Source organism: Somniosus microcephalus, chromosome 1 (genome assembly GCF_052327205.1).
Source record: "Somniosus microcephalus isolate GS21.2 chromosome 1, FLI_Smic_1.0, whole genome shotgun sequence".
Classification (NCBI taxonomy): Eukaryota; Metazoa; Chordata; class Chondrichthyes; order Squaliformes; family Somniosidae; genus Somniosus; species Somniosus microcephalus.
This window is the reverse complement of record NC_140987.1, coordinates 21,123,834-21,142,941: the sequence shown is the minus strand read 5'-3', so window position 1 is coordinate 21,142,941 and position 19,108 is coordinate 21,123,834. Positions and strand designations below refer to the sequence as shown.

General features: G+C 46.7%; 1 protein-coding gene across 5 annotated transcripts in view; it reads right to left on the bottom strand.

The window, feature by feature from the left end:
• Window positions 1–19,108, bottom strand: part of add1 (adducin 1 (alpha)) — a 113,209-nt gene that overhangs the window by 74,520 nt on the left and 19,581 nt on the right. For all 5 annotated transcript variants that reach the window (XM_085974421.1, XM_085974200.1, XM_085974302.1 and 2 more), the window contains exons 3-4: window positions 9,004–9,166; window positions 2,048–2,199 (exon numbers count right to left, since the gene is read on the bottom strand). In XM_085974421.1, coding sequence (XP_085830547.1) covers window positions 2,048–2,199; window positions 9,004–9,166 — 315 coding nt within the window. The remainder of the gene's footprint in view (window positions 1–2,047; window positions 2,200–9,003; window positions 9,167–19,108) is intronic.

The following is a 19,108-nucleotide window of genomic DNA, read 5'->3' as shown; positions in this document are numbered from 1 at the left end:
CAGCAGGAAAAACGTTAGTAGTACAGGTAGACTACCCTTTATCCGGACTTCCGAAAACCGAAACCCTCTAAAAACCGAAGGTTTTTTCGTTCAGCGTAAGTCGTGCGTACGAACGAAAAAACCTTCGGTTTTTAGAGGGTTCCGGTTTCGGAAGTTCGGATAAAGGGTAAGTCGTGCGCACGACCCCCCGCGGACCCCGACAACCGCCGATCCCCCCCGCCAGCCCCGACAACCGCCGACCCCGCCAGCCCCGACAACCGCCGACCCCCCCGCGGACCCCGACAACCGCCGACCCCGCCAGCCCCGACAACCGCCGACCCCCCCGCGGACCCCGCCGGCCCCGACCCCGACTGACTTACGCTGAGCGTCAGCGTAAGTCGTGCGCACGACCCCCCGCCGACCCCCCCGCCGACCCACCTTCCGAAATTCTCCTTTATCCGAAACTCGGCTGGTCCCGAGGTTTTTGGATAAAGGATAGTCTACCTGTATGAGCAAATTTAAAGTGTGTTGTGTACTACCTATAGATTTGCCATGTTGTCATTTATGGTGGGTTTCAGGATATACTGTTTTATGCTAAATAACGTACAATACATCCGGGTCATTGATTTATGGAGATTCAATAAGTCAAATGTGTTTTTATTAATAGGAGTGTTGCCGATATTTCTGGCACCTAGATCCATGATTATGTTTATATTTATGTGGAACTGTAAACCAATGACCTTGACTACTATTAAAAAAGTTAATTTAACTACAGGAAACTTTGTGCTATCCGGCACCGACGGGACCGAGCTGCTGCCATTGCCTAAAAAGTGCCGTACACTCCAGAGTTAATGTTGAAAGATACGGAGATTCTTCTGACAACAATCACTGTTGCTTAGCAACAGCTTCTAAACACTCGTGTGTGGCTGCAAGGGTCTGTAGCTAAAGCTGTTGCTATAGCTACAGACCTTGCACTGCTTGACTGTGGGAAAAAAAGCAAAGAAAACAAACAAGAATAAAAAAAAACGGCACCGGATTTCTGCCGGTGGCTCCAGTTTGCCGGATAGCTCACCTCCGGATAGCACAAAGTTTCCTGTACATAGCTAATTTTATCTCAGCAATTTTAACACCCAGGATAGAGGAAGATTGTAGGCAGGATGTTCCAAGTTGCAGGCAGGTAGGTTGTTGGAAATGCACGTCGCAGTAAGTGGGGAGTTGGGAGGGGAAGGAGCCCGCTAGGCCCACTTCTAACCTTACTACAGCCCATCTGCCGCTAAAGCCCTCATGCACACCTATTCTAATGTTCTCCTGGATGGCCTTCTATCCTCCATACACCGGCAAACTTCAGTTCATCCGAAACCCGGCTGCCTGTATCCTAATCTGCGTCAGGCCCCGCTTGCCCATCACTGACCTACTTTGGCAGCCAAAGCCTTGACTTTAAACTTCTCATCCTTGTGTTTAATTCCTTCCATGGCCTTGCCCCTCCCCCTCTCTAACATGCTTCAGCAATTCCACGCCCCCCCACCCACCCCTCACCAAACACTCAGTTCTTCTGACTCCAGCCTCGTGCATCAAAGTTACCAGAGGAGGAGGTGTGGAAGTTTCAAGCACAGCAACAGTCGTTTCGCATTAGAGAGCAGCACAGAAAACTTCCTCAGATAAAATGCGTTCTGTACACCTGCTAATTCAGTCGAGGCACAGTGCACAGTTGCAGAACTGACAAGTATCTAGACCTCAAAAAATTGAACAAAAGAAACCTGGCTATTGTATTTTATTGCAGAGACTTCAAGGAAATGTATCTGTTGGAAGTCCAGCTACAAAACTGTGTGAAAAAGAGACTTCTCACTCTCATTTTTGCAAGCCAACTTCTTTCATTGTCTCCTTAGGTGCAACAAACTAAGGTGTTCTACCAAACGGAAGGGACAAGGTAGAAATATGTTCTTGTAGTGCTCTGAACAGAGTACGTTTTTCACAACTGAGTTAAAGATCTTATTAATTTACAGGAGATATATATATTAAACTTTTTTTTTTATATAAAAGAGAGGGGAATACGGGGCGCTCAACTTACTGTTATGTGGTTGTAGATAAGTTGTGACCATCCAAAGAGGTCTGCCAGTCTGTGGAAGGCTGCTAGCTTACAACGCAGTAATTTCTCTCCTTTCTCATATGCCACAGATTCAGATCCTCGGAGATCATTCACAGGGGTAACCATTCCAAGACCTAAAATTAGGAATACGCGCAAAATTAACAGTACAAGCATTCAGTTAACAGTAGCATTCAGTTAAAGAAATTCATTCAGCATGGATGAACTAGTTACATATTCGAACTGGAAACTGCCACTAGACAAGAATTATTTTATAAATACGATTCTTCAGCAGCGCCAGAACTGATTCACTACTAGTTTACCAGATTACTAGAAGCAACTGGCAGCAGGCGCATGGGAACACCATCACCTGCAAGTTCCCCTGCAAGTCATACACCATCCCGACTTGGAAATATATCGCTATTCCTTCATTGTCGCTGGGTCAAAATCCTGGAATTCCCTCCCTAAGCACTGTGGGAGTACCTTCACCACACGGACTGCAGCGGTTCAAGGCAGCAGCTCACCACCACCTTCTCAAGGGCAATTAGGGATGGGCAATAAATGCAGGCCTTGCCAGTGACAACCACGTCCCATGAGCGAATATAAAAACAAAATCTTAAATATATGAAAATATGGCCTTTGATGGTATATTTCTGGCAATTCGTACATACCAGACCGAGTCTTAAAAAACTTGGATCATCACTCACTGGTAGTATTGAGTCAGAAAGTTGTGGGTTCAAGCCAAAGTCTAGGATTTAAGCACATAATCTAGGCTGATACTTTAGTGCAGTATTCATTATTCGAGACCCTGCCTTTCAGGTGAGACGTTAAACCAGAGCTCCATCTGCCTGCTCAGATGGGTGCAAAAGATCCTATGGCATTTCTCCGACAGATGGCAGGGAGTTCTCCCAGTGTCCTCACCAACACACTACCATCAAAACAGATCAACTGGTCATTTATCTCTGTCATTTGTGGAACCTCTTGTTCACAAATTGGTTGCCGTGCCTGCCCACAAAACAACACCAAGCATGTCATTTATTGTCTCTAAAATGCTTTGGGATGTCTTGAGGATGTGAAAGAGGCTATATCAATGAGAGTTCTTTCTTTTCCTGTAAACCTATTACCCACAGCAAATCTATTGTCAGAGGATAATGAATCACCTTGACCACATGTCATTTTTATTCTGTGAGCGTGTCTATCGATCTTCTGAAGCAGCAGGAGCAGAAAAATGAATAGTAGCAGCTTATCAACCCCAGTTAGCCTATTTATGTGTGTGTCTGTAAAATATGGAGAGAGTTTGCAGCTGTCATACTGGCCAAGTCATCAGTATCATCATCAAGTGGGTACTCTTTACAACAAAGGTCATCACCTTAAGACTACAAAGGATCATTTATGGTGCCAAACAGGAACCATATCAGCTGGTTCATAACTTTTGTTTTATTTGTTCTTGGAATTTGGCCAATGCTAGCAAGGCCACATTTATTATCCATCTTTAGTTACCCTTTAGTGAGTATTTAAACTCACTTTCGCAGGCTTTTTCCCCCCACAGGCCATTGTCAGGAGCAGCGAGAGCGGAGTTTCAGTGAGTATTTAAACTCACTTTCGCGGGCTTTTTTTCATAGGCTTACCAATATCAGACCGGCAGCGGCGTTCCAGAGCCACGTCATGATTCAAAACGTGACGCGTGCAGGAGGAAGCAACTGATTGGGTGAATACAGCCAGATGAGTATTTATACTAATCTATAGTTTGACAGTTAAGGTTCATAGTTTATAAAGTTTAGATGGTCTTAATTTTGTGGTTATAGTTTCCAAGGTCTCTGTTGTGTAGCGGGGAGTGCTAGGAAACAAGGGCCTTTGATTATATCATTTAATTGCAGTATAGTTGGTGGTATTGAGTTAATTTAAATTAATTAAAGGGCAAGTCATGGCAGCAAAGCTCGGCCCCGTGGCATGCTCCTCCTGCACTATGTGGGAAATCAGGGACACTTCCTGTGTCCCCGACGATCAGGTGCGCAGGAAGTGTATCCAGCTGCGGCTACTGGCAGACCGCATTGCGGCGCTGGAGCTGCGAATGGATACATACTGGAGCATTCGCGATGCGGAGGACGTCGTGGATATCACGTTTAATCAGTTGGTCACACCGCAGGTAAAGGCTGCACAGGCAGGAAGGGAATGGGTGACCGCCAGGCAGAGTAGTAGGCGCAGGCAGGTAGTGCAGGGGTCCCTTGTGGCCATCCCCCTCTCAAACAGATATACCGCTTTGGATATTGTTGGGGAGGATGGCTTATCGAGGGAAGGCAGCAGCAACCAACTTCCTGGCACAATGGGTGGTTCTGCTGCACGGGACGAGAGGAAAAAGAGCAGGAGAGCTATAGTGATAGGAGATTCTATTGTAAGGGGAATAGATAGGAGTTTCTGTGGCTGCAAACGAGACTCCAGGATGGTATGTTGCCTCCCTGGTACAAGGATCAAGGATGTCTCGGAGCGGCTGTAGGGCATTCTGGAGGGGGAGGGTGAACAGCCAGTTGTCATGGTGCATATAAGTACCAATGATACAGGTAAAAAACGGGATGAGGTCCTAAAAGCTGAATATAGGGAGTTAGGAGGTAAATTAAAAGATAGGACCTCAAAGGTAGTAATCTCAGGTTGCTACCAGTGCCACGTGCTAGTCAGAGTGGAAATAGAAGGATATTTTAGATGAATACGTGGCTAGAAGAATGGTGCAAGGGGGAGGGATTCAAATTCCTGGGACACTGGAACCGGTTCTGGGGGAGGTGGGACCACTTTGCTGGACGGTTTGCACCTGGGCAGGACCGGGACCAATGTACTAGGGGGAGTGTTTGATCGTGCTGTTGGGGAGGGTTTAAACTAAAATGGCAGAGGGTTGGGAACCTGTGCAGGGAGACAGAGGAAAGGGAAGCAAGGATAAAAGCAAGACAGGAAGGAGAAAAGCAAAAGTGGAAGTCAGAGAAATCAAGGGTGTAAATCAAACATGGCCGCAGTAAACAATAATTCTAAAAGGTCTAAGGAGTGTTAAAAACACAAGCCTGAAGGCTTTGTGTCTTAATGCGAGGAGCATTCATAATAAGGTGGATGAATTAGCTGCGCAAATAGATGTAAACAGATATGAAACTACGATGGTATGAGGCTCGAGTTGGGTAGGATGGATTGGGGAATGTTACTTAAAGGGTTAACGGTGGATAGGCAATGGCAAACATTTAAAGATCGCATGGATGAACTACAGAATTTGTTCATCCCAGTTTGGCATAAAAATAAAACAAAAAAGGTGGCTCAACCGTGGCTAACAAGGGAAATCAGGGATAGCATAAGATCCAAGAAGAGGACATATAAATTGGCCAGAAAAAGCAGCAAACTTGAGGATTGGGAGCAGTTTAGGATTCAACAAAGGAGGACAAAGGGATTAATTAAGAGGGGGAAAATAGAGTATCAGAGTAAGCTTGCAAGGAACATAAAAACTGACTGTAAAAGCTTCTGTAGATATGTGAAGAGAAAATGATTGGTGAAGTCAAGCGTAGGTCCCTTGCAGTCAGAATCAGGGGAATTTATAATGGGGAACAAAGAAATGGCAGACCAATTACAGGAATCTGTGTTATATCTGGCACCGACGGGACCGAGCTGTTGCCGATCTATCAAAACTGCCGGACATACAAAGTTAATGTTGAAGCATACGGAGGTTTTCATCTCCGTATCTGACAACAAACACTGTTGCTTAGCAACAGCTTGTAAACAGTCGGCCCGTACCTTGGAAGCGTCTCTGTAGCTTAGCAACAGCTTCAGAGAGACTTTCCAGAGCCCGACTGTTGAAAACAAAGCCACAAGAAAAAAAACCTAACAAAACGGCTCCTGATTTCTGCCGGTAGATCGAGGTTTCCGGACATACAACCTCCGGATAAACCAAAGTTTCCTTTTCCTACATACTTTGGTTCTGTCTTCACAAAGGAGGACACAAATAACCTCCCAGAGATGTCTGGGAACATAGGGGCTAATGAGAGGGGGGAACTGAATGAAATCAGTATTTGTAGGGAAATGGTGTTAAGGAAATTGATGGGATTGAAGGCCGATAAAGCCCCAGGGCCTGATAATCTACATCCTAGGGTACTCAAGGAAGTGGCCCTAGAAATAGTAGATGCATTGCTGGTCATCTTCCAAAATTCTATAGATTCTGGAACAGTACCCATGGATTGGAGGGTAGCTAATGTTACCCCACTATTCAAAAAAGGTGGTAGAGAGAAAACGGGGAATTATAGACCGGTAAGCCTGACATCGGTAGTGGGGAAAATGCTAGAGTCCATTATAAAAGATGTAATAGCAGAGCACTTGGAAAACAGTGACAGGATCGGACAAATTCAACATGCATTTACAAAAGGTAAATCGTGCTTGACTAGTCTACTGGAATTTTTTGAGCATGTAACTGGTAGAATAGATAAGGGTGAACCAGTGGATGTGGTGTATTTGGACTTTCAGAAGGCTTTCGATAAGGTCCCGCATCAGAGATTAGCGTGCAAAGGTAAAGTACATGGGATTGGGGGTAAGTTACTGACTTAGATAGAAAACTGGTTGGCAGACAGGAAGCAAAGAGTTGGAATAAACGGGTCTTTTTCCAAGTGGAAGGCAGTGACTAGTGGGGTACCGCAGGGATCGGTCCTAGGACCCCAGCTATTCACAATTTATATTAATGATCTAGACGAGGGAACTAGATGCAATATCTCCAAGTTTGCAGACGACACAAAGCTGGGTGGGCGTGTGTGCTGTGAGGAGGATGCCGAGAAACTCCAGTACGATTTGGACAGGTTGGGCGATTGGGCAGATGCATGGCAGATGCAGTATAATGTGGATAAATGCGAGGTTATCCACTTTGGTGGCAAAAACAGAAAGGCAGATTATCTGAACGGCAATAGATTGGGAAAAGGGGAAGTGCAACGAGACCTGGGTGTCCTTGTGCACTAGTCGCTGAAGGTAAGCATGCAGATGCAGCAGGCGGTTAAGAAGGCAAATGGTATGTTGGCCTTCATAGCGAGAGGATTAGAGTACAGGAGCAAGGATGTCTTGCTGCAGTTGTACAGGGCCTTGGTGAGACCACACCTTGAGTATTGTGTGCAGTTTTGGTCGCCTTATCTGAGGAAGGATGTTCTTGCCACGGAGGGAGTGCAGCGAAGATTCACCAGACTGATACCTGGGATGGCAGGAATGACGTATCAAGAGAGATTGGGTCGAATAGGCTTATATTCGCTAGAGTTTAGAAGAATGAGAGGGGATCTCATTGAAACTTATAAAATTCTAACAGGACTAGACAGACTAGACGCAGGAAGGATGTTCCCGATGGCGGGGGAGTCCAGAACCAGGGGTCACAGTCTAAGGATAAGGGGTAAGCCATTTAGGACTGAGATGAGGAGGATTTTCTTCACCCAGAGAGTGGTGAACGTGTGGAATTCTCTACCACAGAAGACAGTTGAGGCCAATTCATTAAATATATTCAAGGAGTTAGATATATTTCTTAAGGCTAAGGGGATCAAGGGATATGGGGGGAAAGCAGCGACAGGGTACTGAATTTGGATGATCAGCCATGATCGCATTGAATGGCGGAGCGGGCGCGAAGGGCCGAATGGCCTACTCCTGCTCCTATCTTCTATGTTTCTATGTATACCCTGAGAAGGTGGTGATGAGCCTTCTTAAAGCGCAGCAGTTCTTATGATGATAGTGGTCACATGATAGTGTTAGGTGGTCCAGTCAGGAAGCCCCAAGAGGTTGATGATCGGACTTCAGGTCAAGCATGGGCAAGGAAACCTCCTGCTGATTACCACCTACCACCCTCCCTCAGCTGATGAATCAGTACTCCTCCATGTTGAACACCACTTGGAAGAAGCACAGAGAGTCGCAAGGGCACAGAATGTACTCTGGGTGGGGGACTTCAATGTCCATCACCAAGAGCGGCTCGGTAACACCACTACTGACCCAGCTGGCTGAGTCCTGAAGAACATAGCTGTCAGTCTGGGCCTGCGGCAGGTGGAGAAAACATCAACACGAGGGAAAAACCTACTTGACCTCATCCTCACCAATCTACCGGTCGCAGATGCATCTGTCCATGACAGCATTGGTTGCGCGGTGGTCACTGCGGTGACGAAGTCCCATCTTCACACTGAGGACACCCTCCATCGTGTTGTGTGGCACTACTAAATGGGATAGATTCAGAACAGATCTAGCAGCTCAAAACTGGGCATCCATGAGGCGCTGTGGGCCATCAGCAACAGCAGAATTGTATTCCACCACAATCTGTAACCTCATGGCCTGGCATATCCCTCACTCTACCGTTACCATCAAGCCAGGGGACCAACCCTGGTTGAATAAGGAGTGCAGAAGAGCATGCCAGGAGCAGCACCAGGCGTACCTAAAAATGAGGTGTCAACCTGGGGAAGCTGCAACACAGGACTACATGCATGCTAAAAAGCAGAAGCAGCATGCTATAAACGGAGCTAAGCGATCCCACAATCAATACTTCCAATATAGAGGCAGTTAATGACAGCCATTGGTGTGTTTGTGGCTGGACCTTCAGCAGAGAGGCCAGAGAAAATGCTTCATTTTAACACCAAAAAAATTAAAAATTGTATTTGACAGGTCAGCAAGAAACAAAAATATGAACAAATAAAAAAGACTTCCTTTGAGATAGGTATTTTCTCCCTTATCCCAACTGCTCCCACCAACCATGGCCTGCTAAGTGTCTCTCAAACCTCTCCCAGCGTCACTAATTCTGGTTGTTGAGAGATATATAAGCGCAGACCGAGGCAACCTATGGCAAGCATCATTTCTCAGATGTGGTTTAAACCTCCCTACAGCAACACTGGGAACTCAAATATCAGCAGGAAGCAACTTGATCCCAGTCTTTTAATGGAAGGTTTCACACCACACAGAATAATTATACTTACTCATGTTTAATGCAGCCATTCCACCTTGTGGTGCAGCAGGGTACATACTAGGCACGTTTGTCGTCATGAAATCTGCAATCTGCTGCAATGCAAGTAGACTAGTCGGAGTTTTTCCTTTCTTGAGTTGCTCTTGAATCATTGATTCCAGTTCTTCACAGAAAGCCTAGAAATGAACAGATTTTTTCCACATAAGAGTTCAAGGCCAGAATTGTAAGACAATATATTTCTCTCCCCAAGGATTATATACTGGTAAATAATTAAAATACCTGCTAACTATAAAATTAACAAAGTACAAGCTGTCAAACATCACTACTATTAACCAGAAAATGTATTACACTCTGGCCCCAAAGGACAGAACATGCAGCATTACTAACATTTCACCTCCATTCCAATTCTTGTTATACTATTCATAGTCACACTGGGAAAAAATGTCGTATAGCACAGCTAAATGTTGCTCCCTTTGGTGTGCCCTGCCTCTGTGAAACAGCAAATAGGCCAGCCATAACAATCCCAAATTTGAGGTAGGGGTCTGGCATTTAGGAAAGTTGGAGGGGGGAAAGCACTTTTCATAGAATAAAATAATGAACTCACCTGAAATTTGACTTAAAAAAAATACCTAACCCCTACTAGTGCGGAGCCAAAGCCCCGTCAATTACAGGAAGTGCTCCCGTGCATCAGCAGAGCCGCCTAGCAGGGAGGAGTTTACAGCTCAACAGCTGGTGCCAATACAATGTGCCAGCGTCTATTAGGTGCCAGAACAACAAGTTGAAACAACTGTATTTACTGAACATCACAATCCTTAGGGCTGGTACACGCTTGCTGGAACTAGATGTAATATGTAATAATGGTAACCAGAAATGCGAGGGTATACATATGAGGGAAGGATGAACAGGCTGGGTCTCTTTTCTCTTGAAAAACGTCTGCGGGGTGACCTAATAGAGGTCTTTAAAATTATGAAAGGTTTTGATAGAGTGGATACAGAGAGAGTGTTTCCACTTGTGGGGAAGAGCAAAACTAGAGGCCATCAATAGAAGGTAGTCACCAAGAAATCCAATAGGGAATTCAGAAGAAACTTCTTTACCCAGAGAGCGGTGGGAATGTGGAACTCGGGGCTAGACAAGCAAATGAGGGGGAAGGGAATAGAGGGTTACACTGATAGATTTAGAGGAGGAAAGACGGGAGGAGGCTCGAGTGGAGCATAAACGCCGGCATGGACTGGTTGGGCCGAATGGCCTGTTTCTGTGCCGTATATCCTATGTAATGTAATATGTTTCACATGGCTGCACAGGACCACACATGAAATACTGTGCTTTCATGCAAAATTCAATATATGCCTGTGCATGCATGTTCTTACATATGCACAGTAACTGCCTCTATATTGGACTTAAGTGACAATACAGATCTAACAAATGAGCAGCATCAACATGAAGTATATTGTTCTTGATATAGGCCAGATAAAAGGCTTGAGAGACTCCTCCATCCCACAGCGCTCCAAATTTGACTTATGGTACTTTTTGTTTTGTTCTCAGATGATGGGCATTGCTGGCATGGTCACCTTTATTGCCCAGTCATAGTTTACTGATGATGAGACTTCTTGTACAACTAAGTGGCTTGCTGGGCCACTTCAGAGGGCATCAAGACTCAATCACATATGTGCACTCCAGACCAAGGAGCGACGTCAGAATTCAAAGGTGTCGCTGGCAAAAGGGAGCGGAGAGGTGAGTATAGGGTGAGTATTTGTGGTGAGTTTTTTTTGTTCTGTTTTGAGTATATTTCTGCTAAGTAGTTTATAGCCTATCTAATAGAGGGAGGTGCTGATTGGTGGTTGCTGCTGAGTATTTCTTGTTAAGTTTATTTCTGCTAAATTACCTCCATAGTCTGGTAAACAGAGGCATGACAGGGCAGCTCAGTCCAGTGATCTGCGCATCCTGTGCCATGTGGGATATCCTGGACGCTTCTGTCACAGGTGCATCTGTAGCAACTCGAGCTCCGGGTTTCGGAGCTTGAGCGGCAGCTGGAGTCACTACAGTGCATCCGCGAGGCTGAGAAATACTTGGAAAGCACATTTCTAGAAGTGGTCACCCTGCAGCGTCAGAATGTGCAGGCAGTGAGGGAATGGGTGACCACCAGACAGAGAAGGAGGACCAGGCAGGTAGGGCAGGAATCCCCAGCGTGCATCTCGCTCGCTAACCGGTTCACAGTTCTGGAAACTGGTGGGGCTGATGGCTCCTCTGGGGAGAGCAGCCAGAGCCAAGGCCACGGCACCACAGGTAGCTCAGCTGCACAGGGGGGTGAGGAAGAAGTGTGGAAGAGCAATAGTGATAGGAGATTCATTGGTTAGAGGAACAGATAGGCGTTTATGTGGAGCACAGCTGTGACTCCAGGATGGTGTGTTGCCTCCCTGGTGCCAGGGTCAAGGATGTCACTGAGTAGCTGCAGGACACTCTGAGGGGGGAGGGTGAACAGCCAGAGGTCGTTGTCCATATCGGTACCAGCAACATAGGCAGAAAGAGGGATGAGGTCCTGTAGGCAGACTATAGGGAGCTAGGAAAGAGATTAAAAAGCAGGACCTCCAAAGGTAGTAATCTCCAGATTACTCCCAGTGCCACGTGCTAGTGAGTACAGGAATAGGAGGATAGGACAGATGAATGTGTGGCTGGAGAGATAGTGCAGGAGGGAGAGCTTTAGATTCCTGAGGCATTGGGACCATTTCTGGGGGAGGTGGGACCTGTACAAGCCGGACGGGTTACACTTCAACAGAGCCGGGACCAATATTCTCGCGGTGAGGTTTGTTAGTGCTGTTGGGGAGGGACTAAACTAGCTTGGCAGGGGGATGGGCACCAACATGTAGGAGTGGAGGGGAGGAATGGGGTGCAAGGAAGAGTGAGTGTGTTGGATGGTACTGGAGGGCAAGGTAGTGCTGGAGGCAGAAGTAGTATCATATTAGATAGGAGCAGACTAAGAAAGACTATGAAAAATTCAAAGATGGGTTTAGAATGCATGTACGTAAACACAAAGTGTGGTGAATAAGGTTGGTGAGCTGCAAGCACAATTAGCCGTGTGGCAATATGATGTTGCGGCAATAACGGAAACTTGGCTTAAAAACGGTGAGGGCTGGGCACTTAATATTCAAGGGTACAAGGCGTTCAGAAAAGACAGGGAAGGAAAAAAAGGAGGTGGGGTGTCAGTGCTGATTAAGGAAGACATTGTAGTCATAGAGTCATAGAGTTATACAGCACGGATAGAGGCCCTTCGGCCCATCGTGTCCGCGCCGGCCATCAAGCCCTGTCTGATCTAATCCCATATTCCAGCATTTGGTCCGTAGCCTTGTATGTTATGGCATTTCAAGTGCTCATCCAAATGCTTCTTAAATGTTGTGAGGGTTCCTGCCTCCACAACCCTTTCAGGCAGTGAGTTCCAGACTCCAACCACCCTCTGGGTGAAAAAGTTCTTCCTCGAATCCCCTCTAAACCTCCCGCCCTTTACCTTGAATCTATGCCCCCTAGTTATTGACCCCTCTACTAAGGGAAAAAGCACCTCAGCATCCATCCTATCTATGCCCCTCATAATTTTGTACACCTCAATCATGTCCCCCCTCAGCCTCCTCTGCTCCAAGGAAAACAAACCCAATCTGCCCAGTCTCTCTTCATAGCTGAAGCGCTCCAGCCCCGGTAACATCCTGGTGAACCTCCTCTGCACCCTCTCCAACGCGATCACATCCTTCCTGTAGTGTGGCGACCAGAACTGCACACAGTATTCCAGCTGTGGCCTAACCAGTGTTTTATACAGTTCCATCATAACCTCCTTGCTCTTATATTCAATGCCTCGGCTAATGAAGGCAAGTATCCCATATGCCTTTTTTACCACCTTATCCACCTGTTCCGCCGCCTTCAGGGATCTGTGTACTTGCACACCCAGATCCCTCTGACCCTCCGTCTTGCCTAGGGTCTTACCATTCATTGTGTATTCCCTTGCCTTGTTAGTCCCCCCAAAGTGCATCACCTCGCACTTTTCCGGGTTAAATTCCATTTGCCACTGTTCCGCCCATCTGACCAACCCATCTATATCGTCCTGCAGACTGAGGCTACCCTCCTCGCTATTTACCACCCTACCAATTTTTGTATCATCCGCGAACTTACTGATCATACCTTTTACATTCATATCAAAGTCATTAATGTAGACCACAAACAGCAAGGGACCCAGCACCGATCCCTGTGGTACCCCACTGGCCACAGGCTTCCAGTCACAAAAACAACTTTCGACCATCACCCTCTGCCTTCTGTCACTAAGCCAGTTTTGTATCCAATGTGCCAAGGCACCCTGGATTCCATGGGCTCTTACCTTCTTGACCAGTCTCCTGTGCGGGACTTTATCGAAGGCCTTACTGAAATCCATATATACCACATCCACTGCGTTACCCTCATCCACACACCTAGTCACCCCCTCAAAAAATTCAATCAAATTAGTCAGACATGATCTTCCCTTGACAAAGCCATGTTGACTATCCCGGATTAATCCTTGCCTCTCCAAGTGGAGACAAATTTTGTCCCTCAGAATTTTTTCCAATAATTTTCCTACCACTGATGTTAGGCTCACTGGCCTGTAGTTCCCCGGTTTTTCCCTACTTCCCTTCTTGAATAATGGTACTACATTAGCGGTTCTCCAGTCCTCTGGCACATCCCGTGGCCAGAGAGGTCCTGAATATATGTGTTAGAGCCCCCGCAATCTCTTCCTTTGCCTCACACAGCAGCCTGGGATACAGTTCATCCGGGCCTGGGGATTTATCCATTTTTAGGCCAGCTAAAACCGCCAATACCTCCTCCCTCTCGATGTGAATATGTTCGAGCATATCACAGTCCCCCCGCCCTATTTCTATGTCTACATCGTCCTTCTCCATAGTGAAAACAGATGCAAAAAATTCATTTAGAACCCCTCCTACATCTTCCGGCTCCACACACAGATTGCCACTTTTGTCCCTAATGGGCCCTATTTTTTCCCTAGTTATCCTCTTACCCTTAATATACTTATAAAACATCTTAGGATTTTCCTTTATTTTGCTCGCCAGTGTTATTTCATGGCCCCTCCTTGATCTCCTCATTTCTTTTTTAAGTATTCCCCTGCACTTTTTGTACTCCTCGAGGGCTTCCTCCGTCTTTAGCCTTTTGTATCTGCCAAAAGCCCTCTTTTTTTCCTAATCCATTCTCGTATATCCCCTGACATCCAAGGTTCCCTGTGGTTTTTGGAACCACCCTTGACCTTTACGGGAACATGTTGCCATTGTATGATCCCAAGTGTTGGAAAGGGAGGATGTTCTTGAGGGGACAAGGACAGAATCCATTTGGTTAGAGTTGAGGAGCAAAAAGGGTATGATCACACTATTGGGGGTATTCTATAGGCCTCCAAATAGTGAGAGGGAGGTAGAGGAGCAGATCTGCAGGGAAATCGCAGAGATAGGCAAGAGCTATAGAGTGGTGATATTGGGGGGCTTTAATTACCCAAATATTGATTGGGATAATGCTAGGGTAAAGGGAAAGGAGGGGGAGGAAATTCTGAAATGTGTTCAGGAGAATTTCCCTTGACCAGTATGTTCTTGGCCCAACTAGGAAGGAGGCATTGCTAGATCTGGTGCTGGGGAATGAGGTGAGCCAGGTCGACCAAGTGTATGTGGGAGAACACTTGGGTACGAGTGATCATCGTAGCATAAGATTTAGATTAGCAATGGAGAGGAGCAAGGAACAATCTAGAGTGGAACTTCTAAACTGGAATAGGCCAACTTCAATGGGATGCGAAAGGATCTAGCCAGAGTAAAATGGAACCAAAGACTGACAGGAAAAACTGTAATGGAACAATGGGTGATCTTTAAAGAGGAGATAGTCCAAGTACAGGCTAGGTACATTCCAACAAGAGAGGGATGGGTAAGGGAACCAAAGCAAGGGCTCCTTGGATGACGAGGAAGATTGAGAAGATGATGAAACATAAAAAGAGGGTGTATGATGCATGTCAGGTGAATTCTTCAAGGGAGAACCAGACCAAATACAGTAAGTTGAAAGGGGAAGTGAAGATGAAAATAAGATTAGCAAAGAGAGTAGAATGGCGGTTAACATAAAAGGGAACCCAAAAATCTTCTACCGGCATGTAAGCAGTAAGCAGTGGTTACACCTTCTTCTGGAAAGGCAAACCTGAAGAAGAACGCCATAAAAAATAAACTGGTTGGGCGTCTCGGAGACTCCTAGCGGTATAAACAAGCGCCTCATGACTCTTCGACTCACCCTAGCCCAGAACCAGTGCGCTATGGTCGTCAGTGCGTACACCCCAACACTGGAAGCCACAGACGAGACCAAAGTGGAATTCTACTCCAGCCTCGAACAATCCCTGTCCTGAGTCCCAACGGGCGACAAGATGATCCTCCTTGGCGACTTTAACGCCAGAGTTGGATAGGACACAGACCTCTGGGGAGGTGTGGTCGGCAGAGAGGGGGTAGGGAAAGCCAACTCCAACGGTACCTCCTCCTGTTGAAATGCTTAGAACATGGCCTCGTCATAACCAACACCTTGTTCCGTCAGAGAGACAAGTACAAGGCTTCATGGCAACACCCTCGCTCCAATCACTGGCATCTGCTGGACTACGTCATCGTCCAAGCGAGGGACCGCAAGGACGTCCGCATCACCTGCGCCATGACAGGAGCTGATGACTGCTGGACAGACCACCGCTTAATCTGCTCCGTCATCTCCATCAATGTAGCCCCAAAACAGCGGCGACAACAGAAACAATGCCGCAGGAAAATTAACACTGGAGCACTCAAAACCCCACTAAGAAAGCCCTATTCAGCCTGCGCCTCACAAACAACCTGACGACTCCCAGTGATGCAGAGACACAGAGTGCCCACAGCGTCTGGTCTGCACTCAAGGCCTCCATAATCAGCACCTGTGAAGAGACGCTCGGTCACTCAACCAGGAAACACCAGGACTGGTTCGACGAGAATGGCCAGGAGCTAATAAGCCACAAGCACAAGGCATTCCTGATCTGGAAACAGCAACACAACTCGAGAGCAAGAAATCAGCTCTACAGAAACCTGAAGGCCGAGGTCCAACAAAAAACTTGCGACCTAAAGAACAGATGGTGGGTGGACAAAGCGCAGGAGATCCAGCAGCTAGCCGACAACCACGACGTGCGTGGATTCTTTAGCGCAGTCAAGACCATCTACGGCCCAAGCACCCAAAGCCCTTCCCCACTGCGGGCCAAGAACGGAGAGGTACTGATCAAGGACAGGGAAGCAGTCAGTGCCAGCTGGAAGGAGCACTTCGAAGATCTCCTTAACCACGACTCCGTCTTCGACGCGAGTGTCCTCAACTCCATCCCACAGTATGCTACCCGCCACCATCTCAGCACAACCCCAGCCCGGCATGAGGTTGAAAAGGCCATCCGACAACTGAAGAACAACAAGGCCTCAGGAGCAGATGGAATCCCCGCCGAGGCACTAAAGCATGGCGGAGACGCGCTACTGGCGCGAATTCATCAACTCATTTCTCTTATCTGGAAGGAGGAGAGCATGCTAGGGGATCACAGAGATGCCGTAATTGTGACCATCAAGAAAGGTGACAAGTCCGATTGCGGTAATTACAGAGGAGTTTCCCTGCTGTCTGCCACAGGGAAAGTCATCGCAAGAATCCTCCTCAATCGCCTTCTCCCAGTGGTCGAAGAGCTCCTCCCAGAGTCGCAATGCGGATTCCGCCCACTAAGGGGCACAATGGACATGATCTTCACCGCACGTCAATTACAAGAGAAATGCAGGGAACAGCACCAACCGCTGTACATGGCCTTCTTTGATCTCACAAAGGTCTTCCACACTGTCAACCATGAGGGATTATGGAGTGTCCTCCTCAAATTCGGCTGCCCTCAAAAGTTTGTCACTATCCTCCGCCTGCTTCACGACGACATGCAAGCCGTGATCCTGACCAACGGTTCCACCACAGACCCAATTCACGTACGAACCGGGGTCAATCAAGGCTGTCTCATCGCACCAACGCTCTTCTCGATCTTCCTTGCTGCAATGCTCCATCTCACCCTCAGTAAGCTCCCGGCTGGAGTGGAGCTAATTTACAAAACAAACGGGAAACTGTTCAACCTCCGGCGCCTCCAGTCCAGATCCAAGGTCATCCCATCCTCTGTCGTCGAATTACAGTATGCAGACAACGCTTGCGTCTGCACGCACTCAGAGGTCGAATTCCAAACCATCGTCAACACTTTCACCAAAGCGTACGAGAGCATGGGCCTTACACTAAACATCCGTAAGGCAAAGGTCCTCTACCAACCTGCCCCCGCCACAGTACTGCCTCCCCCCCCCCCCCCCCCCCGATTATCAAAATCCACGACAAGGCCTTGAACAACGTGGACCACTTTCCATACCTCGGGAGCCTACTGTCAACAAGGGCAGGCGTCGACGATGAAGTCCAACACCGCCTTCAGTGTGCCAGTGCAGCCTTCGGTCGCCTGAGGAAGAGAGTGTTTGAAGACCAGGACCTCAAACCCGGCACTAAGCTCATGGTCTACAGAACAGCAGTGATACCCGCTGTGGTGATTATTCCTTGTTTAGTAAAAGTATTGTGATTGGTTGTTTGTTAACTGCCTTGGGATATACGTTGTAATCTCATTGGTAGTTGATGATCACATGATGTGTTGTGGCCACCTTAAATTCAGTTCTTTTCCAGCTTTGGTTGGGACTGGATGTGGGAAGATGTGCTGCAGATTTTAAAGTTAATAAAGCCTAGCTTTGGAAGGCAAATCTATTCTTTATTTCAATTTATTAACTTTATGTTAGAATGGAGCAATATCTTCAACCAGAACGATTCAAGGCTGACCCCAATTCTGCTGGAGTGGATGCTAAATGGAAACATTGGTATTGTACATTTAAAAACTTTTTGGGCGTGTTGGATCAAGAGGCTCTAAATAAGCTGAATATGCTGATCAACTACATTGCTCCGGATGTATATAAATATATTTTGGACTGTAAAACTTATGAAGTGGCTATTTCTACATTGGAAAAGATTTTTGTTAAACCAAAGAATGAGGTATTTGCACGTCACCTTCTATCTGCCCGTAGGCAGCAGGTGGGAGAATCTTTGGATACTTATTTACAAGCACTTCGGTGCCTTAGTGTTAACTGTAATTATAAGGCCGTGACGGCTGAAGAATATAAGGAAGAATCAGTACGGGATGCTTTTATTAATGGATTACTGTCTAGATCAATTAGTCAGCGGTTGTTAGAAAATAAGACTTTGGATCTTAAAAGTGCTTTTGAGCAAGCTTCTACATTGGATGTGGCTCAGAGAAGTTCGGATTCTTATGCTCTTTTTAATCGGCCTGCGACTATGGTTTGGGCAGTTTCGGATGGAAAGGAATTATGTGGACTTAATGGGAGTGGTTTACTAGATTCTGAAACAGTTTCTACTTCGGCGGCTGTTGCCTCTAGGATTCAGAAGTGTTATTTTTGTGGGAATATCCGGCACCCTCGTCTGAAGTGTCCTGCTCGGGAGGCTGTGTGTAGTAAATGCGGCAAGAGAGGTCATTATGCACGCGTGTGCAAATCATCAGGTTCAATTACCTCCTCCTCTCCTGGTGTGGGAGGGCCCTCCTCCACTACCTCCTCTGTGACTGACTATTCAGCCTTTAGATAGGGCGTTTATTGCATCAATTTCTGCTGCATTTGCTCATGGCCTAAACAAAGCTATAGTTACGGCTCAAGTTAATGGGTTGGAAGTGAAGGCCCTTATAGATACGGGCAGTACTGAGAGTTTTATAAGTCTTCAGTTTGCGAAGGAGAAGCATTTGAAAATTTCGCCTGTTACGTATCGGGTGTGTATGGCTCAGACGACCCTTACTTCACAAATAGCTGGTTGTTGCTTTGTGAAAATGATTCTTCTAGGTAATACGTATACTGATATACGCCTATCTGTTTTGCCTAATGATGCGCCATCAATTACTCAAAAGACTGAAGTTGAGCGAGTAACAATCAGGCTTTTATTAACTAAAGAATGAAGGTCTTGTCTCGAGTGGTCGACCCGTCCAGAATACTAAGGGACTGGGAGGTAGTCACTTATATACCTGG